The 26,172-nt window shown below is 46.8% G+C and overlaps 1 protein-coding gene across 2 annotated transcripts; it reads right to left on the bottom strand.

Annotated features, from left to right (window-relative positions):
* Window positions 1-1,975: 1,975 nt before the first annotated feature.
* On the bottom strand, window positions 1,976-8,241 carry EloC (elongin C). 2 transcript variants are annotated; one of them, XM_065431199.2, is made up of 3 exons: window positions 8,084-8,241; window positions 2,629-2,863; window positions 1,976-2,227 (listed from the first exon to the last, which is right to left on the bottom strand). In XM_065431199.2, the coding sequence occupies exons 2-3, from the start codon at window positions 2,838-2,840 to the stop codon at window positions 2,086-2,088; spliced, it is 354 nt and encodes a 117-aa protein (XP_065287271.1). In that variant the 5' UTR covers window positions 2,841-2,863; window positions 8,084-8,241; the 3' UTR covers window positions 1,976-2,085. The 2 variants fall into 2 exon arrangements, with proteins under 2 accessions (XP_065287271.1, XP_065287272.1); XM_065431200.1 differs by lacking the exon at window positions 8,084-8,241 and adding an exon at window positions 2,970-2,988.
* Between the last annotated feature and the right edge of the window lie 17,931 nt (window positions 8,242-26,172).

Raw genomic sequence — 26,172 nt, 5'->3', positions numbered from 1 at the left:
GCACAGCAGTAACAAGGCTAACACAAGAGTGGTAGGTTGACATTAAATGATACCTTGCATACACCACTGCTGTTTGTCTGTGTAGTATGCAAAACACACGTGTTTGAGACATCGTGCGCCATATTTTGTAACCTCTGAGAGGGTTGAGCATTGTCATTGCCTCACATGGCACATCACATTGTGGCATAAGTATTAAACCTGAATTGGATTAGGGGGCTGTACATGCCAAACCACACTCGGATTATGAGGCACGCCGTAGTGGCGGACTCTGGATTAATATGATACCGTGATGTTCTTTAACGTCTCCCGAAATCTAAGTGCACGTGCATTTTATATTTCACCCCCGTCGAAATGCGGCTGCCGCGATTGGGATCAAATCCGTGGCCTCTACCAATGCCATAGCCGCAGAGTTAACGCGCCAGGTACAGAAGTGTTGATTTGATGGTCGACCGCTTCCGTAGTGTCTCATGGACCCTACGGTGCGCTTTAATTAATGCAGCTCTGCCTCTGCATGCCCTGCGTAATTTGTCTGCTTGACATATTTGCATGGCGTTTATTTTTCATAAATAGCAGCAACGTACTGTACTGTACTTTTAAGCTTATCCTGTTTCCCCACAACCGCTGTCGTTCAGTAGTGGGGTTTTCTTGCCTTCTCCCATCACCTCCCCTTTCTTATATGGGAACTGCCTCTTCTATCTATCTGCATCCCCTCTGGCCTTGCATGTTAGTAGAACAGGAAGCGCTGCAGTTTCTACAATGCTTCTGAGGGTAGTCGCGGATAATTACAGCTGTCAAGATGCTAGTGTGGCAATGGCTATGGAGCTCCTGAGGGTATTGTGCACATTCGACGCGATGGGGTGAAAACGAGTTTCTCCTGCTGTCTTTCCTCTCTTACTCGCGCCTGTCATCTATATACACGCTTTGAACCAACCAGCAGCAGCCACAGCAGCCCGCGGCATCAGTGAGAAAGTAGAAGGAAGAGGCAAAGAAAGCTTCGCGAGCAGACGAGAGTACGAATAGAGCAGTTGTGCCGCATGACGCCTATTTCCTGTGCTTACGTCACTCCACTCTTATTGGTCTTCTCTGCTCGCGGCTCGCTTGCCGCCCCTGCGAGCTACAAAAAATCGACCCATTACCGATCCCTCCTGCACCACGCGGATTGCCGCTAGTGTGGCTGGTGCATTAACGGTGAGGCGCAGAAACGGCGGCCTTGTTATGCGAGAGGGCGAAATTTCTGCCATGGCTTTTTATTCTTTAGCGCGCCGCGTTGAGGGGTTTCTCCTAAGCCTTTTCTCTACGTCAAGGGTCAGAGCAATGCTGGTCTGAAGCGCCGCCACGTGATTTGGCGTGCTGTTGAGAGCATTGCTGGAGTGCAGTATGCTTGAATTAACCGTCGCAAATGCTTGCAAGTTTCAATTACTGAGCGTTTTCGCCTATTGGAATATAACTTTGATGGGTCCACGGCGCCAGTTTCAATAAACCGGAAGTTCGAATTAACGAGATTGGACTGTACTTGAAATGAATTTAATCTAAAGCTTCATCTTAATGCAAGCTGACAAGAGGTTCAAATCAACACCAAATTTCTGAAAAGAAGCCCTGCAACGAACTGTCTGGTCACAAAAGGTCACTGCTGATATGCCACCATGCATCACTAGTCATTCAAAGTGAACTGAAACTATGCCCTTGAATGCTGGGGGAGAAAAACGGTTACTGAGTGCATAAAATTTTATTCACAATGCTAAGCACACAGTTATGAGTACATGGCTTAGTGGATTAAAAGGTTCACAAAAATTGGCTTTGGAAACATCTCTTTCCCTTAGTACAATTTACAGACTTAATATTTTAGATGTTATAGTAACATATTCTGGTACTTCTGAATGCTCATAACAGTGAGTGATGTTTTATGCATCAAGTTCACTAACTCATCCAGTGAGCAGGATGTCCCAGAATATCTCATTATACCACACAGGAAATGTAACACAGCAGGAAAAACTTTATTTGAGGGGGACAAATATAATAAAATAAGTGGAGAGGGGAGGCTCAGGTTGTGTGGAAGAACAAGAGCACATGTTTGTGAGTGTGGCGTCAGCAGTCGAGGAAGTTTGCTGCCATGAGCAGCTCAAGGGCAATCTCTGGGGCAATGGGGAACTCTGGGATCTCGGTGGAGCTGTTTGTGTAGCGCACCTTGTATGTGAAGTACTGGCACACCTTCTGTAGCACATGAGACCTGCAAAGAGGCAACACAGAAGCAACCTCAAGGAACAAATCATTGTAGGCTTAGAAAAGTTAAATAGCCACTGTAAAAAGCTGCACTATGGTCTACAAAAGATGGCATAGATGGAAGGCACTGAATGAGCTTGGACCAGGTGGGGTTTCGTAACATGCACTCATATTCTAAGCACACAAGTGCTTTTGCATTTTGTCCCCACCACAATGTAGACTCTATGGCTGGGGACCGAACTTATAACTTCATCCTCAACAACAGAAAGTCACAGCCTGTTGGCCACTCCAAGAGACACACCTGCACTATGCTCAAAAAGCCCCTCTTTTGTGTTCCCTCATGGAAACATTAAAAAGATGAAGTCAAAAGTGAGAGAGAGGAAAATGCCTGCCCAAGGCAGCACTCACGGTATCTCTCGAAAGTTAACCTCATTGGTCTCGTTCTCTGCAAACTGGCCTGGACCTGACAGCATAGCCTTGATGGTTCCCGAGGTGAGGGCATGCATGCGCTTGATGATGAACTCATGGCCATCAGATGAGATGAGCTTGACGTACATGGCATCTGGCCCCTCGCAGCCACCATACACCGTGCCCTCATCCATGGGCTTGTCCTCAGACATGATAGCAGCAGCGGGAAAGAACCCTGTATGCATGTGCACCACAAGCACATCTGTTCTCACGCTTGATCTCTTCTATGGAAGAGACGTCACCTCACACAACATACGCATTATCGTGGGTGTTTTACTCACAAACAACTTCAACTACTGAGAGCCAAACATCCAGTGTGACGTGTGCTCAGCATAGTGGTTGTAGGTGTGGTGCTGGGTACAATCTTGCATCAGCGCTCTCTCAATGCCCCTTAACAGGGCCCACAAAGCCTTCAAAACTGGAACGAACTGGAGTATGAACGAACATATTCCTGCAGAAATTTTTGTAAAGCATGTAATAATGGAAGTATAGTGAGTGCAATGTTTGCTTTCCTCAATCCCCCTCAACAGAATATTTCTTCTCAGCTGAGGCTGTGCCAATTACAATGCCTTGCCCTATTGCTCTTTTCTTTATTGTTTCCATGGTGAACTAAGTGCAAGGCTTGTTTCACATGCTGCAACTGCAGCAAAAAAATAAATAAATGGTGCATTCACACACGTCGTAATGCGATTTTTGGAGGGCCAGCTTCACACGATTGACATTTCAACACTGCAATGGATGGATGGATGGATGCATGGCGGCTACACTCTTTGTAACGGGCGGCGGCTGGCGCCACCTAGCCTTTTGCTTCCCCTCTTTTTTTCCCTTATATCCCCTTCTCCTTAAACTAGTTTTCGCTCTCGTCCTCCCCCAAAATAAATATCTAAAATATTATAGAAAACATTAGCTCACCGATTCATGGTATTATCTCTCCCTTGACTTCCTCCACCAATCCCCCGGCCTCCCCTTCGTTACTGCCACTCTTTTCTCGTCTATTTGCCCTTGTTCCCAGGGAAAACCTAATGCCCCTTCCATGTCTGTCACTGTTCCCTCAGCCAGAGTCAGGCGAAGGTCTGTGCACCTCAGCACTATATGCTCTGTGGTCTCAATTTAGTCTCCGCAAGCTGTGCATAAAAGGTCCACGTCTTCAAATTTAGCCCTGTATGTTTTCGTTCTCAAAACCCCCGTCCTAGCTTCAAATAATAGCTGCCCCGCGAGTTATCAAATAAGAGCTCTCTCTTTATCTCCTGTTTTTGTGTCCTATACATAGCTGGCTTTCCGAGCAGACTTTCTTCCCATCTTTTTCTTTCCGTCTCCTTCACCTCCTTTCCCACGTTGGGTCTCCCCCCTCGGCTGTAGGTATCTAATCCTCATCTTCCTAGTTCTGAGTGTCCACTTTGTGTTCAAACTTTTCATGTATAGATATTTGTACACTTTTCCCGCCCACCTTTTTCCCCCCAGTGCTGGGAGTCTCTGTTCAGATTTTAGCTTGCTTATTGCCTCTCTACCTTCGAATGACGTCCATCCCATGTCTCCTTACACTCCCTCATTAGGGGTTTTCCCGTGCCCTCCCAAGGCCAACCTGCCTACACTTCTCTGTCTTGTTTCCATGCATGCCTGAACTTCCGATTTCATACACAGTACTGAATTTCTGAATGTGAGGCCAGGTACCAAAACCCCTTTCCATACCCCTCTAACCACCTTGTTTGTACCTATTATAGTTCCATAGTGCCTTGTGTTTCATTACAGCTGAGTTCCTTTTCACTCTTTCAATCATAATTTTTTCATGTTCTTCCAAGTACTTTTTGCCCTCGTTTAGCCATATGCCCAAATACTTTTATTTTTCAACATGATCAATCTTGGTGCCTTGTATTTCCAATGGTTCCCTCCTTTCTTCATTGTATAGTATTATCCCAGACTTCTCTCTATTAAATTGCAGTCCCAATTTTTCTCCCTCCTCTCCACATATCCTATTAGTTCCTGTAGCCCTACTCGGGTGTCAGAAAGCAGTACAATATCATCTGCATACAGCAGTCCGGCTATCCGGCATCAGTACGACTGGTGCAATCCCCAGGGTTGCTTGCTGCCAGGTTTAGTGGCACACGCCGCATAATTCTGTTAATGTAATGAAAAAAAAAAAGAAAAATGTGTGCAATACAATAATACTGACCTGTCTTTATTAGAAGCAAATAACACGCGTTTTGTAATTTAAAAACATTTTAATGTTTAAATTTGTTTTGGAGTGTACAACAGCAGCTCCTGAAATTCAATGCAAAGAGACATGGCATACGTAAACAGCTGTTCACAGCTGGTTGTTTGGTGCTGTGTGTTGTCTCATGTGCCTTCTATGCCCGTGTGTTTTGCCTGCGCTACAACAAGATTACCTATCAGCGAGACCATATAGCTACCCTCGCCATATATGCAGTATTCAGATGCTGAAACAAAGTTGCCCTGTCAGCACGAGATCCTTGTGCTACCCGTGCCTAGTGTAGCCTTCTGGAGAAATGATGTGTGTATAGTGCTCACGACAGCGCATAAGCAGTGCCTGCTTCTAGCTTTATTCTTGCACCAAACACCGCAACAAGCAACAAACCTAAAACACACATCTGTCCCTGAAAGTAGCTGCAAATGATCTGTGTGTGAAATTCAATATTTTCACTGACTTTTTTCATTCGTTCAATTTTTCTGATCTGCCGGCAGCAGTGCACCACCACTATACTTGCAAATTTGGCAGTCATTACATGGATAACTCGCAAATAAACGTTATGGTCATTTTTCTGTGATGAAAGTAATTTTTTATGTGAATGTAGAGTCTCTAACAGAACAATTTTTTTTTTACTAAACTGTGTGCACATAATGAAAACATCTAGTACCAAAATTTTAGTATTTTTTGGCTTTTGTATATCTTTACATTTTAAGGCTGGCAGGTCTGCACAATCCTTCAGCACAACCATTCTAGTAAATGGGCAAATGCCAGTTAGCATGTCCTGCGTGACCTGGCACTGCTCCTGGCTCATTATTGGCCACCTTTATAAAAAATCCATAACTGGCTGTAAGAAAGTTCTTATATTCAATTATTTAGGCCCTTTGAGGCTTGCTTCAACTTTTTCTAGTGTTTAGAAGCTTAGGAGCTTCATTTAACGCTAAAAGATGGGTAGTAAAGAATATGTCGGTGCCTTTTAAGCACACAGCCCTAGCGCACTGGGACAGTGTGCAGACCTTTTCATAGCTGTAATAATCTAGCAACTGTTCACTGCAGCAAAGCTAAAGGGGTTCAGAGAAGCACACTTCACTTATGGAGCTTCAATACACCAGAGATACAACAGAAGCCATGTTGCAAGGGCTACCAACAGCACTTACTACTCGAGCACTGCCTTCAGGCAAAGTAAGGAGATCCACAACTGTGCTAAACTACTCCGACGATATGCTAAAATAAATAAATAAATTAGAAAATAAAGTGCAAAGGAGCAGCGGCAGCGTAGAGAGAGGCAATCTTAATACTGCTTGTCTATTAGGTTGCCCCTTTGCACAAATATTCTCTCTCAAATGCTCAATGATTTTTCTGCTTCCTCAACATGCCACACGAGTGTTCTGAACAGAATTTTGGGCGTCTGTAAAGATTCATCATCAAATTTCTGTATAAACACCATTAGGCTTTCAAAAGCAGGCTCCCTTAGTTAGGTCCTGACATCAGTAGTTGAATTACTGCAACAGAACCTAAGAGCGGGCGCACCAGCAAATGAGGCAAGAACCAGTGAGTGGAGTGGCCTAAGGCCGGAAGTTGGGCCGTACACGCATTAGATGAGCCACAATATGAAAAAAGTGGCGAATAGGCATGGAGCACCTCTCGTGTTCTCCGCTCCAAACAGGCTGGCCCAACTGTGTCTTTGCATAATGGGCAGCTCTAAGTTAGGCTGCGAAGTAAAACACATCAAACCTTACATGTGTTGCGCCACCGAGGTTGTTTATGAAATCCCCATCTTATGGTAAGTTCAATGTAGGACAAACAGGCTGCTGTGTCAATGACCAAATGAGGCAGCATTCTGATAACTCAAAGGACTTTTAGCACACTGTAAAGTGTGCCCTTGTAAGCCGGGATTTCATCATGTGAAGATCCTCAGCAGAAGTAAAGATAAAAGGCGTGTGAGCTATTAGAAGTGTTTTACATAAAAGAAAAAAGTAGTGGTCGTGTAAGTCAGACTTCTGTTAATTTCTACGATGTAGAGCTTACTTTCTCTAGGTCTACCTAATGATCCTGCTAGCCCTAATAATTGTCCTCAGTAGTGACAGTTGTGCCTGCATGTTGGGAACAATATATATACTCTTCTCGCCTTCTTTTGAATAAAGTTGCTCGTAGTGCCTGCGAAGTGTTTGAAAGTGTGCCTTCGCACTACATAATGTCTGTAAGCAAACACGAACTAGCCCAACAACAAGCCCTTCTATAGTTCGAATACGAGTGTTCTAACTGATAAGTTTTTGCTAGCTTAGCTCCATACAGCTGAAGCCACTGCATACGAATCGCACACGCTTGTCTCAAAGCAGACCCTCGTTGTCGCAGACTGCCCTTCAACGTTGACGCTGGCTGCCCTGACAACCAGCGATACTGTGCCTAGCCACAGATAACAGCAGGCGTTAATTAAAGGTTCAATAGAGTTCAGAGAAGACGACATGTTTAAAATGGTAATTGGTCACCGCATGTACGAGAACATAGGCCGGAACGGGCAAACGCCTTCAATTGACGAAGGCATTGTCATTGACTGCGCATATAGCGAAGGTGTCGTTGATACCAGACGGTTGATATATATATATATATTTTTCTCGCTACGGGTAACGACACGGTGAGGTGTTCGAAAAACGCAACACCGTGCGCCAACTTTAGACACATTAGGCAATCGAGCGGCCCGGCACGCATGTGATGTGCGACGCCGGAGAAAACAGTCCATCCGTACAGCCAGAACACCCCTGAATTCCGCGAAGTGTCATTTTTATCAACTGTCAATTGAAACCATACAAAAACTATGTTTACTCTGAAAGAACTATGAAACGCAAACGCACAGTTAAGTTGGCGCCTCCGTCTCACAGTGAAAACGCGCCGATCTTTAGACTTGCACACAGTGGTGAATGACAGTAACGTACAATAGTGCATTTTCAAATCGTAAAATTCACCAAGGGATAACGCCATTCAGTAGAAAAGGACAAAATCGATCGCCGAACGCGACAGCTACGCTGCGACTAGCCCTACGCGCATGAACATTTGCGCAATTTCGAAAACCTAAAGGAAAAGTGCAGTTCAAAAGCTACAGAGGTGTTTATCCCGCGTCACCAGCCATACATAAATCGATATTTCAACAATCTTTACTGTATTGCAAAACAAAGGCGTAACGCAACAACTTACGCAGACGGCAGCCCTCCAAAGTGCCAAAGGTACCAAGCGACCAAGCCAACAACCAGGCCGCGCTTCGTATCCGCCCTGGTGGCGGTTGACTATAACTCACGGAAGCGTATTATCGAGTCGCTGGGGTAGGTGCTCCTGTGATGTGACGCATGTCAGCCACAGAATAAAGTTTATTGTAAGTTTTAAAATATGTGCATCGCTACCTATCGCAGCGGCGCTGCTCCCTTGTTTTCAGCCGCCCCCTACATAGTACAGCGTTTATTCTATGGTACAGCCGCGCGCGTCGATCCAGGCGGACGTGTCCAGGTCGTGGCCTCCGAGATTTGCACGCGCCGAGGCTGGTATCAGCGGTATCGGCGACCACAATTCGCCACATTTCCATCCCGATATCTCTCGAGGAAAGAAGGATGACACACACTCTAAAAACAGTTGCAGCCTTTGGGGTGTATACTTGCCACACAACGATAACCGTCATCTTTCTTGTCTGCATTTCCTTTCTTTAACGCGGCGAGCCCGGTACTTTCCAGTAACGAATGGCATGCACGCTTTCAGCATCACATAGCATTGCCGACAGGAAATTAACGAGCGCAGCGTTTTCAAGAAAGGAAATGCGGGCAAGACAGATGATGATTATCGTTGTGTGGCAAATATACACTCCAAAGTGTGTAAACTTTTCTTATATAGTGTAACACTCGTATTACCATGCACGGTGTCTACCAAGTTCACATTTTTTTCTGAGCGACGCAGAACGTTATGTCAAGAAAGGCTGACACACGTCGCCCGATGCTGTTACTCACAAGTAAGTATTTTCAGGAGAAAAAAAAAACTTAATTTAGTTTGAATAGAAGAAGTACTGTACATTTTATTTCATTTCATTTTATAGCAAACTGAAGGGAGAGGATAGTAAAATACACAGCAAATATCTTCGAAAAATAAAAACGATAAAGGCCATTGCAAATCGAGCAGACTATTTTCAAATAAGAATAAAAATAGGTGCATACAGAAGCAAATATTTTCGAAAATGAACTATTTCTTTCAAGTGATAGCAAGATCATTGATATTACGCTCGAACTTTCTCACAAGTTAGACTTTCGCAGCAGTTGGAAAGTCAACCTGAACTGTCCTCACATAGCCTACGCGCAATGCCTTCGTTTTGTGTTTCACTGCTTTCAAGAGTTTATTTTGGTTTGGATGAGGGTCACCTGCATATTTGCGTCAGCCAACACTTTGCTTTATGAACTCAAGCTCCTTCAAAGAGGTGGCACAGTTCCTTTCCCGATCATTCCTCAATGCGACGGTCATTTCTGTTCTTGTCCTTGTTATACCGCGAGCTCGCCCCACGAACCATTTGAAGCATCTTCCTGGTCAGTGTAGTGAACGTCCGATTTTTTGTACTCCCTATAGGGCCTATTGAAAACCAGGAAGCGGAGCCGAAGTAGAGAACGTCTTCTTTATTCGACGCTGGCAAAAAACAACTAAAAAAAAATGCAGGCGCGCGCTCGGCTCCACGCTCGCTTCTAACTTCGTCTTCTTCTCTTCTTTTTCGGAGCATAATATTTAACAGCTCCCGGCCGAACAATTAGCGAGTGCTTGTTTCTTTTCGAGATGGGTCTTGTCCAGCAGATTCTAGGTGGTACAGCATCTGTACCGGTCTCCGCAACGTGTTGCCACTAGAAGTGCGCACTTTGCATGAGCGAAATTTGTCATCGGCAAAGCCGTCGGCACCATGAGCACTTTGCTATGCTCGTGGTGGAACCATTGCTGACATGTGTCTTCCTGATGGGCGTAGGTGCCGCAGTGGAAGCCGTCGCAGCCACCATTGCTGACGTGCTGCTGGTGCATGCGTCGGGTGTTATGTGACTGGCATGCCCTGGCCCCGGCCCAGACAGCATTCCTAGCCTTCCAGGGGTTAAATGTGGTGGCTGCTGGGGTGAAGGTAATTCCTTTTCAAGGCCTGGCGAGCTGTTGCGGGTGGCCATGGCTTGAGACTGTCGTGGAAGTGGCATTTGCTCCACGTGGACAACGGGGGCCAGCGTGTGGTTGTTGCATTTTAGCCTTTTCACCCCACTCCTGTGCCTCCCTGACAGTGAGGACCCAGATGGAGCCTTTGCTGTTGACGACGGGGGCCCGGCAGGCCCACTCGAGTGTCGCAGGGCGGAAGACGATAACATTGAATACGACGATGAGGACGACGATGACAAGAAGCTGTGCCCCGACGAATTCCCTAGACCCGCCGGGTGGAGCACGCACGTGTCAGCAGTGTGGTCACCCCTACCAAAAGTGTCGATGCTCCCATGCCGCTGCTCCAAGTGCTTTCGCAGAGCCTGTGGTTTTGTGACTTGGTTACATATTTCACACACAACTAAATAGAAATCATCCCACGCTAGACAAAATACCAAAAGTCCCATATCCTCTTTTCTTAATTTCATGGCATCGCTTTCTCTTTTCGCTGTCTCTGCCTCTGTATCGTTTTCTTCGTTTTCTGGACTCTTGAAGCAGATAGTTTCGGCCCAAGAATTCCATGACTGTACTTGAGTAGCCGACACACTATTGGTGGCCTCCAGTTTGTGAAGATCTTTCACTAGTTTGGCAGTAGAAGGGTAATTGTCTTCTACCAGTTGGAAGCGGTGTCGCAGAGTTGCAGCAAGAAGAAAGGGACTGCTGCAGGCACAAAATGGAACCCTTGTCATGCGCAGTTCTTCAATATTGGAAGACCCTTCTTCAAACCAGAAGTAACGGAACGCGCCTCGGTCGTGTTCAGCCAGGGACACTTGAAGAAACGTTTTTTCGATGTCGGCGGAAATTCCAATCTTGAAGTTGCGAAACATCAGCAGTAAGTTGATGATGTTGTGGTTCAAATTCGGTCCTGTCCACAAGACGTCTTTGAGTGAAGGTGACTCCGGAGCATGAGAAGAGGCGTCGGATACCACCCGTACTTCAGTTGTAGTTCTGTCGCGTCGCACTACTTCTCGGTGCGGCATATAGTACGTGATATGTTCACTCGTACTGTCCATTGTGACCTTCTCATCGTAGTCTTTGTTATAGTAGCTCCTAAAGGCAGTGTCATATTCCTTCTGAAACTCTGGTTCTCGATGTAGCGTTCTCTGCAAGGACTCCAGCCTCTTTAAAGTGATATCCCGGTTATTTTTAGGCTGGGAACAATTGCTGCGCCACGGCAGTTCAACTTTATCGCGACCATTGTTTCTAACAGTTGTTTCCACGAAGTTCTTCAGGACGTGTTCGTCATCTTTCGAAAGTCTGTCTTCGTTAGTCAGGCTCAGATGTTCTATTTCCCAGGAAGACCTCAGTTGCTGGGAAACATTGTCTTCCGTTAGGCATATGTTGAAATTCCTTACGGTTTCCTGCTTGTAGAACTTAGGTGGACTTCTGGTATCTCCATGAAGTGTCCATCCTATGACAGTTTCTATGGCGGTCAAGGAGTCGTCTAGTCGATGAATTCTTCCGCTGACAAGCAGCCAGTAATAGTCGGCACCTATAAGGATGCTTATTCCAGGCTCAGGCGATACGTGAACTGCGTTGACGTCAGCGAAACGTAAGTTCTTGCTTTCCAACTTTGCAAGTACATTTGTCTCTGTTAATGCTGACAAGTCATTGCATATTTCGGGAACTTCGATAGCCTCTACTTCAAGTGAGTTTGAGTCGTACTGGCTATGCAGCGTGACTCGTACTCTCCTATATTATTTCCGCGGTGCTGAAACGTTTCCAAATCCCGAGATGGTGAGCTGTTCTTCGGCTACCACAGTGGCTTTCAGCTTCCTAGACAATTCTTCCGTGATGAAGCTGCGTTGACTGCCACCATCAATCAACATTCTTACAAAGCATCTGCTTCCAGTGCCCACAGCCCAAACTTGCGCGGTCTGCAGAAGAATTGTGCACTTTATCGAGTCTGTTGACGAGCTGGAAACAGTTGTCTGCGTTTCCGTATTCTTCTGCTTCCATTTCGGGTCGCACATTGTGGTGATATGTCGCCCTTTGCATTTCGCACAGCTTAGTCTCTTCCAGTTTCGGCATTCCTTAGCTTTGTGAAATTGTCTAGCGCAGCGGAAACAGCATCCTAATTTCCGTAGTTTCTCTTTCTTTTCGTCTAATGTTAGTTCCGTTGTGCAGACATCCACCGAGTGATCTTTGTCTCCGCATAATATACAATTCTCTGGAGTCAGTTTCACGGTTAGCATAGATGCAGAATCTTGGAAATGCTCATTAGATTGTCGTTTTGCTGTTGAGGCTTGTTCTCTCTTGTCAGAAGTCATCATTATAGTCAGTTCCCGGCTTCTTACTTCAAGACTTAAGAAGTCTAGAAGAACAGACATTTCATTTAGCCTGTCACTAGTAACGCCTGTATTTGACGAAGACAAGATGCGCTGATTATAACGGAGTACCATTTCTTGCGGAAGATTTTGTATTATAGCAGTTTTCAGAAGCACTCCATATTCTTTTTCTTCGACACCAAGGTTATGCAGGGATCTCATGCGAGTCTGCACTTCTTCATGCAACCTTTGAAGCCCTTCAAAAGCTTCGCAAGAACGAACTTTACGTAGGCTTTGAAGGCGACGCATGTGGTCGTTAACAATCAGTGACTTCTGACCGAATCTTTCTTTGAGAAGTTCTATAGCTGTGCTATAGCTCTCGTTAGTTGTCGACAGGCCGCTGATGACACCTTCCGCTTTACCCATCAAGTAGCTCCGAAGATATTTCAATTTGTCTACGTCTGTAATATATCGGTTCTGGTGAATAGTAGACTCAAATTGATCCCAAAATTCTGGCCATTCAATGGGGTCACCATGAAACTTTGGCACATCGAGCTTCGGTAGCTTAACGTGTGCGCGTGCTTGACGAAAGTCATCGTGAGATTCGCGCGTAGTCATTGTTTGCTGATCGGATAAAGTGCGTTCAGCGCGGGATTTCGCGAGGACGATAGATTCTTGATACTGTCCGACGCTTTGAAGCTCATCCTCAAGGTTGTCATCCGTAACATGCTCTTCTATACTTGGTTATCAAGGTCCGTAAGCATAGTTTCCTTTATCTTCAATAGGTTAAGATGGTCGGTCAGCTCACCATATGGCGTTGGTTCCGTCTGCATAAGAGTTGTCATCTCGTTGATGATCCTGGTGACCGCCGCTCGAACGGCAGCACGCTTCCGTCGTAGTCTTTCCATGTCGTCACGTCGGGAATCGTAGGCTTCGTGATGACGTGGATCGTTCTTCGATTCTGTCGCAGCGTCGTCGCGTTGATCGCGTCGGTCGGTCGTCCTCTTCAGGTAGCTCGCTTCATCGTTAGGGGTCTTCAACTGTAGGTCTGATATCCTGGTCACGGCACCATATAATGAAAACCAGGAAGCGGAGCCGAAGTAGAGAACGTCTTCTTTATTCGACGCTGGCAAAAAACAACTAAAAAAATGCAGGCGCGCGCTCGGCTCCACGCTCGCTTCTAACTTCGTCTTCTTCTCTTCTTTTTCGGAGCATAATATTTAACAGGGCCCACGAAAACGTCCGGAAAAAAAAAAAGAATGAATGCGTGTCTTTCACTGCTCTTAAGGGCTCCAAATCCTCACAGGCACGTCCGAAAAAGCTCTGAAGGCCTACCAATACACTTTTTAGGCATACTGGTGCTCGTACTGTGACAGGAGACGGCGGGTATAAAGTAAATATACCTGTTAGCGAAGCTTCCATGGGAGCTCTTGCATTGCCCAGGGGGCGCTGCGAAAATGGTACTGAAACGCGCCCTCTGTCCTGAACTGGGTAGTAGTACCAAGCTCGGTCATCTGCTTCGGAAAGCACGTTTACAATATGGACCTGCCACTTTCGGTTTTGTTGTACCACGGCTTGCGGCGAGTATCGGGCGACGAATATTTTTTCAGGGGTGGCACGTGTACGTGTACGCCATTTAAGAAATAAGCGGCGAATATTTAGCGCGGTGTCAATCGCAAGTGAAACGAGTCGCGTACGAAGTTGAACTTCAGGTAAGGTTTTCACGCTGCTAGATTCAGGCGCGAATTCACAGCGGCGATAAGCAGACATCATGCGTACGGAAATGCTCGAGCGCCCGACGGTACGCGCCGCGACGGCAGCGGTCTTTCGACATGCCGCGAAACGGCGGGCCTCCTGCAATCTTTGGTGACTGCGTGCCGCTAGACAAGTAGTTATGTCTACACTGTAGTAACGGCCATCTGTCCTTTTATCAACTGACAAATAACTGGTGCAATGCATATGAGCTCGCAGTAACGTACGTGCGAATCGCGCAGCAGCGTGAGCTCGTGCGCTGATCGGTTGATATGTAGGTAGCTTTTAATGACAGCGCTCGAACATCGATGTGCTGCAATCAAAACTACCTTGCTGCGCTGCCTCAACGTGCTGGCTTGAGGTCAAGGATGAGCACATTTAACTCTCTAACCTGTGCTGCTCGTAGTGCGGTAGTGAATTGACACCGAATCATCCCGACCATTTGTGCACATGGTCATTTGCACACCACTTCGCACCAGTCGAATTATTAACGACTCGTGAATCACTAGCCATGCCTGCTGCTATGTCGGTCTGCCGTCGGGACTGTAGGTGCAAAAGACCGAATTTCATAACGCAGATAATCAAGCAAGCTTTAAGACAGAAGAAGCAGTCAGCATGGCGCGAAGTTTCGCTTACCCAGCGCGACGAACTGCAGCTATCCAGCGCGCCCGACGCTCCGCTTCATGAGGCCTTGAAGGAAAACGGTAGATCTGATGTTGGGACTCGGACCTTCTTGTTCATGGCAGCCCGCGACGCAAAAGTAACGACGGTGACGCTTTTTCGAGGCTGAGCTAGGTCTCTCCGGATCCTGTCGGCAATGCTATCATGCTGATAACGCGCGTGCCTTTCGTTACTGGAAAGTACCGGGCTCGCAGCGTTAAAGAAAGGAAACGCATTAAGGCAGATGAGGATTATCGTTGTGTGGCAGAAGGGGCACTCCAAAGGGTGTAAACTTTTCTTAGAGTGTAGGGCCTCAGGAAGCGTGACGTACGTGGGGATGGATATCGGGATGTATACCATCACATTTCCCTATGAGGTGTTTTATTGTTTCTACAGATTTACCACACACAGTACACGCGTCTTCTTCGTTAAATTTTTCTTTAGCTCCGCGTTCTAAGACATCTTGACCTAGCTTCAAAGAGAAAGACACTGCCTCTTGAGTTATCATAAAACGCTTCCTTCCTGATCTACTGTTTCTAGTCTCGATATAGTTCAACACTATGCTTCTTTTCCATTGAATTTATCCAATTTTTACCTTCCGCGTTTTCAACCTGTCGTTTAATGCTCTGTATTTCTCCATCCTCGTGTCGGCATACTTACTGGTTAGCTTCCTAGTCCTTTTCCGCCATTGTGAGTCAACGCTCATTCTGTATAGGTATTTAAATATCTTAGCTGCCCACCTGTTATCGTCCAATTTCCTCAGGCGTTTTTCGTATAGGATTTTACTCTGAGCTTCCCGTGCTTCGAATGATGCCCAGCCCATATCCCCCTGTACTGCTTCGTTTGTGGTTTTCCCGTGGGGACCTAGTGGTAATATTCCAATAGCTCTCTGATTTACTTCTAGTCTCGACTGAATCTCTGCCCTTAAACACAGGACCGCATTTCCGAAAGTAAGCCCCGGCACCATTACTGCCTTCCAAATACCTCTCAGTACGTCATACCTGTTGTACCCCCACAATGCCCTATGTTTCATTTTCCCGGCATCTCTTCGCCCTTTTGCTATGATAGACTGTTCTTGCTTTTCCGTGTACCTCTGCCCATTGTTTATCCATACCCCGAGATATTTGTATTCGGCCACTTGGGGTATTTCGTGGCCTTGTACTGTAAGCTCCTAATAAACCATGAACAGCAGCGGTGATAGAGGACAACCTTGCCTTAATCCTTTTTTTTTTGTGTGTGTGTGTACCTCGACAGTTGTCGTACTCTTAATTCCTTCCCATGTTATTTCAACATTATTTTCTCGATATATTTCCTGTAGAAAATCAATTACCTCATGACCAATACCTTCATTTTTTAATATGTTCCACAGGAGTTCCCTGTTCACATTGTCATATGCACCGCTTATGTCCAGGAAGGCTAAATATAGAAGTCTATTTTCCGCCTTAGCTATTTCTATGCACTGGGTAAGCACGAACAGGCTATCATCCAAGCGCATACCACTTCTGAACCCGTTCTGAAGTTATCCGAGTATTCTATTACTTTCTACCCATGACTGCATTTTTAATTTCACCGCCTGCATTACCAGCCTATATATTGACACGTGTACTTATCTTTATCGGGCGACCACGTTTCGCCGCTTAACAACTGTAATCGCACAGCGAGGGACGCGCCTGCATGTATCCGACGTTTCTGGAAAGTTATCGATGCTTCTACCCGGCTGTCTGTTGTCGCCGAACCTTGTGTTATCTGATTTCATCGCGTAACGCGAGTGGTGTAGAACTTTGTGGAAGGCACGCGGGTCCGAACGATTAGTCTGGACCATTCGACGACTGCTCTATAAAAGCCGACGCGCTTGACCCGCTGATCAGATTTACGACGATCGCCGACTGTGTTCGCCGCTCTCGTTGTGCTTTAAGTGTAGCCTGTTTTGTGGGCACAGGTTCGCCCAATAAAAGCTAGTTTTGCCTTTCACAGTATTGCTACTGTGTTCTTTGACGTCACGACCACGTGACAATATAACTGATGTTATCGTAATTGGTCGGAAGGATTTCATGTTCGCCTTATCGCCTTTCCCTTTATAAATCAAATTCACCTTACTCTGTTTCCAGCTGTGCGGAATTTGCTTATTTGTTATGACTGCCTCCAATGCTTTTATCAGCGTTTCCTTGCTTCCTAGGCCAAGTTCATTAATTAACTTGATTGGAATTTCGTCTATACCTGTGGACGTGCATTCTGGAACATTTGCTTCCGCCTTTTTCCAGTTAAGATTGGTCAGTTCTAAGCTGTTTTCTATTGAGCTATACTGTGTTGCTTCCTCATTTGGGGAGATTACCCTATCGTCTTTCCTAAATGACTCAGCTATAACTGAATCAATGTAGTTCACAGCATCATCTCCCTCTAAACGGCGGTTCATGGGGCTTAGCGCCATCTGTATGGGGAGGGAACACTTGCGGCGGAAGAAAAAATAATGTGACGCCATATCTGTTAAAAACAGAAGTGACGTCATTTTATTTTCGAAAGCGCTAAATTTGTTTTCTTGGCCTGCCTTTAGCGCTTTAGGCGCAGAAAGCGATGCAGGAAAAGGTCAGCTGGACGGTTGTCGCAATCGCACCCCTGCAGAGAACATATTGGATTGGATTGGAGACAACTTTATTTATGCCTGCAGTTGGGCGCGCGCGCGCCCCGACGAGGGCCTACGTCATCCTCGAAGTCGCCGTTACTCGGCGCGGGTCTCCGCTCGCCGTTGCCGGCTCGCTGGGTCCGTGCCTTTCGATCGCCTCGAGGACCTGCTGTACGGCCCAGAGCTGATTGTCTCGGTCGTAGCTCTTCGCGGCTGCCTCGAGCCGCGGTGGGAGTGTTCTCGATTTTGAAGCTTCTGGATATTTGACGCAGTCCCACAAGATGTGCGTGTAGTCTGCAGTCTCCCTCCGGCAGACTCTGCACATATCTGTCGGATATGTCTCGGGGTACATACGATTCATCAGTCTCGGGCTCGGTAGCGATCCGGTCTGGAGCTGTCTCAGTACTACCGCCTCCGCTCGACTCAGTCTCGGGTGCGGGGGTGGGAGAGTCCTGCGAGCCAAGCGGTATAGGCCTTCGTGATTTCACTGTAATCCGTCATGCGGTCCTTGGTTCCGAACCACGTCGGACGGTCTGTCGCCGGGGCGCGGTTGGTTAGCGCTCGCGCCGCTGCGTGTGCCGTCTCATTATGGTTCTCATTGCGTCCCGACGCGTCGCCCGCGTGCGCCGGGAACCACTTGAGTCGTACTTTTCGTTCTTTTAGTTTGACCGCTCGCAGTACGCGCTCAGCCTCCCTGCAGATTTGGCCTTTGGCGAAGTTTCGCACCGCCTGTCTTGATTCGCTCAGCACCGTGTGGCAGTCTGCGTCGGTGATGGCCAGGGCGATGGCCACCTCCTCCGCTTGTTCCGCGCCGGCGCTTCTCACAGTCGCTGCCGTCCTCGTGGCGCCGGTTGACGCTTCTATGACGACCGCTGCGAAGGCGTTCCGTTGGTATTCGGCCGCGTCCACGTACCGCGCCTGTTCGTCGTTGGCATGCTGGTCAATGAGAGCCTTGGCCCTCGCCGCTCTTCTTCCCTTGTTGAACTCGGGATTCATGTTCTTCGGTATGAGGTCGATTCTGGTCTGGCGTCGGACCTCTTCGGGGACGGGGAGCTTAATCTCCACCTCGTTCGAGTGTCTAATTCCCAGATCGTCCAGTATCTTCCTCCCGGCTTTGGTCATGGACAGCCGCTCCAGTTGAGAAGTCGGTTGCGCTTCGGCTATTTCTTCGAGCGTATTGCGTAATCCCAGTTGCAACAAGCGGTTCGCGCTCGTGGACTCGAAAAGGCCCAGCGCCGTCTTGTACGCTCTTCTGATGAGCACGTTGATTTTGTTTCGTTCGTGTTGCAACCATCCGTGGTAGGCTGCAACGTACGCAACGTGGCTGATGACGAAGGATTGGACGAGCCTAAGCCCAATGGGCATTCGAACTCCTCTGGACGTCTACTGGACTACCACTTCTGGATATCTTGGTCATCCATAGGACGTCCGCAGATCACCTAAGGGCGTACGGCGGACATCCACAGGACTAGCAGGCGCATACTAATTGGCAGTCCGAGGGGTGTCCCGTGGATGTCTAGAACGGATATACGGATGTTCCTCGGACGCAAGAATTTGTTTAGGTTTTTATTGCTAAACGTCCGTCAGACATCCGTACGACGAACTGTGGACCATTAAGGGATGTCTGCAGGATGTTCATTTTTATTTAAATGGGCTGAATAGCACAGTTAGCGTAAACATTGGCTTTGTGTAGAATCTGTGCTGCAAAGATGATGCAGTATACTGACATGCACCAATGAAAATACAACTTGCACCCATGGAACAAAGATTCCAAAGCAAGCTAAGTTTACATAAAATGGACAATCACTTTTACAGAAATTTTTATTCATTTCCATTTCAAAAACTCGATTTAATACATGGAGAGCCGGTATAGTGATGCAAGTGTTACAAGTACTCAAACACAGAACTGGTCACGAGACAATTGATATACTGCAAACCTGTAACATTCAGAGAAAGAATATGTGACAGTCCTGCATTATAATAAAAGCCAACAACTTATTAGCACAAACTAAGACAAAGTCTGCAGGTGACAGCTTTTACAGCAGTACATTAAAATTCCCAGCCCCCAAGGGCTACAAGAGTGAGATGTGATCACATAATATAAGAGTGTTTACTAAGCACCACTATCGGTAGTATATCTTTAGAAACATCAAGGTGGGCAGGGCCAGGTGTAGCACTCAGGGTACTTCAAAAGCATGGTACACTTCTTTCACTATAGCACGATTATTCTTCACCTTGACATCAGGGAGCATGAGAAAAAAGCTCAGAATGCCACATAGTATACGAGACAGCAACAGAGCGCAGGCATTCACTGTTTTATTAGCGTGAATGAGTCTTGAGGTGAGGCTCCTATCCCCGAAAAAAAAGTTGGCGATCAGTACGCTATCGCGTTTCACTACATTCAGTAATGAGTATACAAGGAACATAAAGGCACTAGCAATCCTCACACCTAAAATATCACACAGCTGAGACATAAATTATCTGGACTGCGCCTTTTTTTTTCATATTCTAGCAATACCTTGGAAACGGCAAATGATCCCTCCTTAGTTTACACATGCATATGAACAAAAGTATGCAAACAGTAGCTGAAATGTGACAAACTTGCAATGCACTACAAATAAAATACTGTTTCTTCTCGAAAAAGTAAGTCACAGTAAAACAAAATGCAAATAAGAACTGAAACAGTGATTCTCGCTATGTACTAGATAAAAACTCTGGGCTGACAGCAAGAAAACAAATACAACGCTACGCATAAAAGTAAAACGACTAGAAGAGAGCAGACTTTTTGCCGCCAGCAAAGACCAGCATACATGATAAATACTTCACAGTGAAATAACTATCAAGGAAATTATTGTTTGTTACAAATAAACATAAATCTGGAAGTGACACAGAATGGTTAAATGTGAAATATGTGTAGCATTGACTTGCTACATGCTAGTAGCCGCCCTGCCACCTCTTCCTGAGGAAAAGAAGTAAATAGCAATGAACGGAACGGTTGATATATACTGAAACTGGAGTCCTCATGCAGTACTGCTCAATATAGTGCAGCCTTTCCGACTCACGGCCACATCGTAACACAAAAGAGGCATAATAAAATGTAATCAAACTGTTTCGTAGCCTCACCTTGCAACACACTAGAACTTAGCCATCACTTGAATTGAGATAGTAGTAAGCTTACACTTTAGCATGGTTCCTACAATACCACGTAACATGACAATGGACAACAGGAAGTACACACAAGTGGTACTGTGCATTTATGCATGTTGTGCTGTATGCAAAAGTGTGAACATTTACCAGCTAGTTCAGCTTTCTTTAGTGGTAACACAAACTGCAACGGAAGTAGCCGCATAAGACTGACAAAAATACTGCAATGGAATCGATTACAAAATAATAGAAATATAGTGAGAGGACTACAAGAAAGGAGACATGTCAACAGCAAATCTATTAAGATCGATACACACAAAAAAGGCCGTTCAGAAGCATGCAGCCATGACTTGCGAGAAAGAAAGACTGCAGTGGACTGACTGGCTGCCCTTCACTCATTGAAGTACTCAGTGAAGACAAAATGCCCACTGATGCCTTGATGCCTTCTATTTCACACCATTTTGTCACTCAGAATCTGAAAAGTGACATAAATATCAGCATTGTAAATCAGTCATTCAATGGAGAAGAAAACTGTGAAAACAATGAATTTAAGCACAAAATTGTGCACAAATAATGTTACAATATCAAATGATCAACTGCAGTCTATGAAGGCACTACTCCAGCCAATACACCAGAAAAGGAATTTTAAGGTCACAAGTATTCTAGCCCACAGCAGTGGTTCAGTGGTATTGGCGCTCGGCTGCGCGGTCGAAGAACACTCCTGCCCGGTGCACGCAGAATGGAGAAGTTGAAGGGATTTTTTCGTCTCCCGTGCCGCTTTCTCTTCAGCAAATCTCTTGCGAGCTTTCTGCATACTTTACGCGCACTACACCGTATTAATAGTGAGTAGCAGCTCCCAGCAACATATGCGACCGCAAGCAATCGCGTACAGCAGCACCTCCTTGCATATATGCGACTAAAAGAAAGGCGCTCACGCGAACTACTGCGCATATGTGGCCTGTAGACCACACCGACAACACATGGTACAGTATAAAGTCCAGGCACGCTTCATCTTACCTTTACTGCGGGGCCAACCCGGCCAGGAGCTCAGGAGAAAGAAACAACAGTCTTGACCACCTTGCGCAGCCGTAGTGACAACTGAAAATGGCGCCTCCGCACTCACAATAAACGCGCGAAACGCTCGCCTTCGCGCCTTTTTCGCAGGCCAAGTTTCATCCTAGAGGCCAGCACTCGCATGGTGCTCGCTTCTCTCCCGGCGGAATGATTTCACCTCCCACAGGTGTACGTTTTCGCCGCTTCCCGTCAAGGTCGCGCCCGCGCGTAGCTCGCGCTGCGCGCGAAACGTCCCTTGTTTCCGACGGCGCCTCTTCGAATGACTGGAAATTATTGTGTTGTTAACTGTCACAACATCAATGTAAACACGAAAGGGTTAATGCCACCAGTGAAATTCTGCCGATGCACACTTCCAAAAATATTGCCGGAAAGAACCCGCACGATAAAAAGAAGTAGCCTCCCGCAAAAAAAAAAAAAAATGCCGGGTATGCGAAGCTTCAGAAAAGATTGCGCTGGTAGTATTGGGTATGCTTGCGGCGCGTTTTCTGCATCTTTAGAGAAGATCGAAATATTTATGAAGTTTCCAAATGTGTGGCTGCTGTTAATTATTATTATTTGAAAAGCGTCGTGAATGGACGTCAACTATACAATGGCGCAGTTGATCTCTGGTCACATCGATGCCTGGCGAGCGTGATGGCTCACAAAGGATATGCGTGATAACGCGTGAGCACTGTAAGCACAGAAATCATTCTGTGGCTCTGCAAGTAATAATAATGAGGCGGTCACATGTGCATGCACGTACCTTTTACGATCACGCTATTCGTTATAATTAGAACCAGTCCACTAACCTGCCTCCGTCGGTACCTGTATGCTCTCCACCTTAAGGAAATCCTATGGGCGGGTAGAATTAGATCGAATGTGGTTTATTTTATGCCGCATGTTTGAAGACTCGTTGATATTTCGCCGACAAACGTTGATGCCTCTATTGAACAAAGTTAGCTGTGGCTATAGCTTGAATGAACTCGAGGTCGGTTCTACGTTGGTATTTGCAAGCGCAGAAATGCTCAGCAAGGGAGCAGTTCGTCACTCAAATCCGAACAAAGTCATGCTCAGGATATTGGCGAAATGTCCAGCACGAATGACCGAAGGATGTCCGCAGGAGGATAAGAAGTGGATGTTAAAGTTAGTCCGATAATGATATCCACTGGATGTCCCCAGGACGACTGCTGTAGGACTTGGACGTCGGGATCTTATCCGGACGTCCGAGGGAGTTTCAATGCCCATTGGGAGTAGGCTCTCCTCTCTCATGCCAGCCTTTCGGGAAGCGATTCGTTTTAGGAGTCGAATCGCGTTGGCTGCTTTTGCCCTGAGGCGGGTGATAGTTTCGCCGTTTCTTCCATGCTTTTCGATGACCATGCCTAGGATCCTAATTTTGCCGACCTCGGGGATCACGTACGTTGCCGGATTTGGTGACGATTCTGATTTTTTCGTTTTCGCGTTGTCTGGTCTTGCTTCTGCTGTTTTTGGTAGGTGGGAGTATGAGAAGCTCCGATTTGATCGGCGAACATCTCAGTCCGGTGCCTTCCAGCTGGTCTTCTATTGCGTCGACGGCGGCTTGCAGCGCACCCTCGATGTGGGCGTCGCTGCCACCGGTCACCCATAGCGTGATATATCGTCCATGTAGATGGTGTGCCTGACGTTTTCGATGTGACCGAGCTTCTCGGCCACTCCGATCATTACCAGGTTGAACAGCATCGGCGAAATGACCGATCCCTGCGGTGTGCCGGTGCTCCCGAGCTTCTTCTCTTGAGTCTGTAGGTCGCCTGCTCGTAGCTCGACGGTACTGTCCGTGAGGAAGTCCTTGATATAGTTGTAGGATCTTTCGCCCATGTTGAGCTTCGAGACTTGGGACAGAATCGCCGAGTGTTTCACCTTATCGAAGGCGCTCTGCACGTCGAGCCCTAGGATTGCTTTGTTGTCGCGGGTGCTGCCGCCATCATCAATGATTTGGTATTTGAGCTGCAGCATCGCGTCCTGCGCGCTGAGGTGCTGTCTGAAGCCGATCAAAGTGGCCGGGTACAGCCCTCCTCGTTCCAGGTAGTCTTGCCACCTGTTGAGCAGGACGTGCTCCAGCACCTTGCCCACGCAGGACGTGAGCGAGATGGGCCGGAGGTTATCCGTGTCCCGCGGCTTCCCCGGCTTGGGGATCAGGATGGTCTTGGCTGTCTTCCACAGCTTTGGCAGCGCGCCCGCTCTCCAGCACTTGTTGTAGTATTTTGCGAGCTTTTCAATCGAGCCGTCATCTAGGTTCTTGAGTGCCTTGTTCGAGACGAGGTCCGGGCCGGCTGCCGACCGGCTGTTGAGGTCGTGCAGGGCCGCGCGTACCTCCTCGACGTCGTAGTCACGATCGAGCTTCGCGTTAGGCAGGCCGCTGTACGGCGCGTGCTGTTCGATAGGTGTAGTCGGCAGGTATTTGTCGTTAACGCGCCTGGTGACTTCGTCGACGCCGTGTGCTGAGACCGCCTGATGTATGAGCCTGGCGAATCTGTCCCTTTGGTGTGACTTGGTCTTGGTTTCGTCGAGCAGGTACCGCAGCAGGTTCCACGTCTTCCCGCTGTGCATCTGCCCGTCTGCCGCAGAGAACATATTTTCTTTGGAGGCCGACGAAAGCTTTAGGTGTAGAGTGCTGATCCAATCGTCGGATGCCAAGCTTGTCGGACAGCGCAGTCACACGAAAACACCTAAACAAATATCTGCCGACCGTAACTCACTACTTTTGACTGAACCGGTTAAGAATCGATGAAGCGACCCGCGTCACAAAATTCAGACAAACGTTGACAAGCAAAACAGCACAGCGTGTGAGGGGGGCGTATTTCAACAGGTGAACTTTACGAGCGTGCCTTTCTGCACATTTCAAGAGCTGCACTGCATTGCGAGTGATAGCGGCGTCAACGACCCCAGTAACGACGGGCGCTGAAAAGAAATGTATTTATTAATAATTAAATAAACTTGTATTTTCTTAACGCGTCACAATTATATGAAATCGACGAGGAATTCTAGTTTCATTGAATGAATCTAACTGTCTCGCTTGAATAATAAAAAAAAACGCTTTTTTTTTTCATTCCCAATGTTTGTTCCCTCCAAACATAGTCGCGTTTCAATCGCTACTCCCATAACCACCCTTGCGGATGTCGGTGACAAACAGTAATGAAGCGCTTTTCACCCGAAGCTTTGCGACCTATTTGCATCGACCTTGGCGGGTGTATAATTATGGAATAAGTACTGCGTCCCGTACGACAATTGCCCCTTGCCACGCTTGTGAAGCTTCACGGCAATACTTCACGTACAATTAACCGCGTAACATCGCTGTGCTGAGGCGAAGCTACCTTGGGGAACTGGCATTATGCAACGCGCCATGCTTTCTAATCTTCGAAGGCAATTGTGAGCATTACAGAGGCTGAGTCGGTGCCACTACTGACAGCGGCGAATTCTTTCAATGAAACCTGCCATGAGTAACTACATAAGAGGAAAAAACGAAATCAAGAAAGAAATATTTATGATAACTCAAAGGGAAGCTCATTACTTTTCGAAGCGAGATCGGGATGCCTTAGAACACGCACCTATAAAGCGAGATATAAGAAGGAAGAAGAAGCATGTGCTTGTTGCGGTAAAGCTAGGGAAACGACGGAGCATATTTTATTAGAATGTGAAGACGTCTACCCAGCGGTCGATTTAGGCACCACTGGCCTCCTTGAAGCCCTTGGGTTCAGCGGGAGCAGTGATAAAGCAAACAGGTCCGCAGTAGACATTAGTAAGAGGCGATTGGAGGAAGAAAAGTAGGGAAACGACAAAAGACGGAGACGTACAAAAACACAGTTCGCAATAGGGGATCAGAAAATTTGGACGTGTTAGTTCAGTGTTTTCTTTTTTCTTTTCTTTATTCATTGGTTAACCTAGGTAGGATATCAGGCAGCATAGTAGCAAGAGCTTGGTGGCGCAACCCACCGCCCTGTTCCAAAGGGGACGCTCATAACATCCATCCATCCATCCTTCATACCACCTCATACTAAAATGTGATGGTATCAATCCCGATGTCGATGCGGCCACAGTCACCCTTCCTGAGGCCCTAGGGTTCAAAGATAATGATAGTCATGTAAATAAATGTGCGGTGGAAATTAGTAAAAGGCGATTGGAGGCTCAAAAGCAGAGAGGTGACATAAGGTTAAAAGGGTAGGAAGACGCATTTAAAGAAAATCGAGAAATTCAATAACACACAACACAGATAAAAATAAAAGGCAAAATTAAAATCTGAGCATGGTGGCAACTGCCATCGCCCCGTTTCAAAGGGGACGCTCCTACCTTCTATCCATCCATGTATTCTCCGCTCTCGTCTGACACCAGAGCTGCTGGTAGCGCAGGTATGCCCCTACATCCCAAAATATCTGAGGTTTTATGCGACAAAACAAGAATCCAATTGGATGCAGGTTGTAGCACGGCACTTGAGAAAGTAATTTTGGGATCTTTTAAGCATTTTTTGCATTCCGCCCCATAAGACCACATCGTGGGATGAAACCCGCGACGTCGAGCTCAGCAGACCAATGCCGTAGCCATTGAGCTACACGGCGGGTGGG

This window comes from Dermacentor albipictus, chromosome 6 (genome assembly GCF_038994185.2).
Source record: "Dermacentor albipictus isolate Rhodes 1998 colony chromosome 6, USDA_Dalb.pri_finalv2, whole genome shotgun sequence".
NCBI lineage: Eukaryota > Metazoa > Arthropoda > Arachnida > Ixodida > Ixodidae > Dermacentor > Dermacentor albipictus.
Note: the sequence above shows the minus strand (reverse complement) of the source record. Positions and strands in the feature narration are given on the sequence as shown.

Excerpts from the sequence above, each read along its gene's own strand:
- EloC (XM_065431199.2), bottom strand. The coding sequence starts at position 2,840 with ATGTCTGAGGACAAGCCCATGGATGAGGGCACGGTGTATGGTGGCTGC. Across the intron at positions 2,228-2,628 it reads GTTAACTTTCGAGAGATACC|GTCTCATGTGCTACAGAAGG; the intron begins GTGAGTGCTGCC and ends GCCTCTTTGCAG.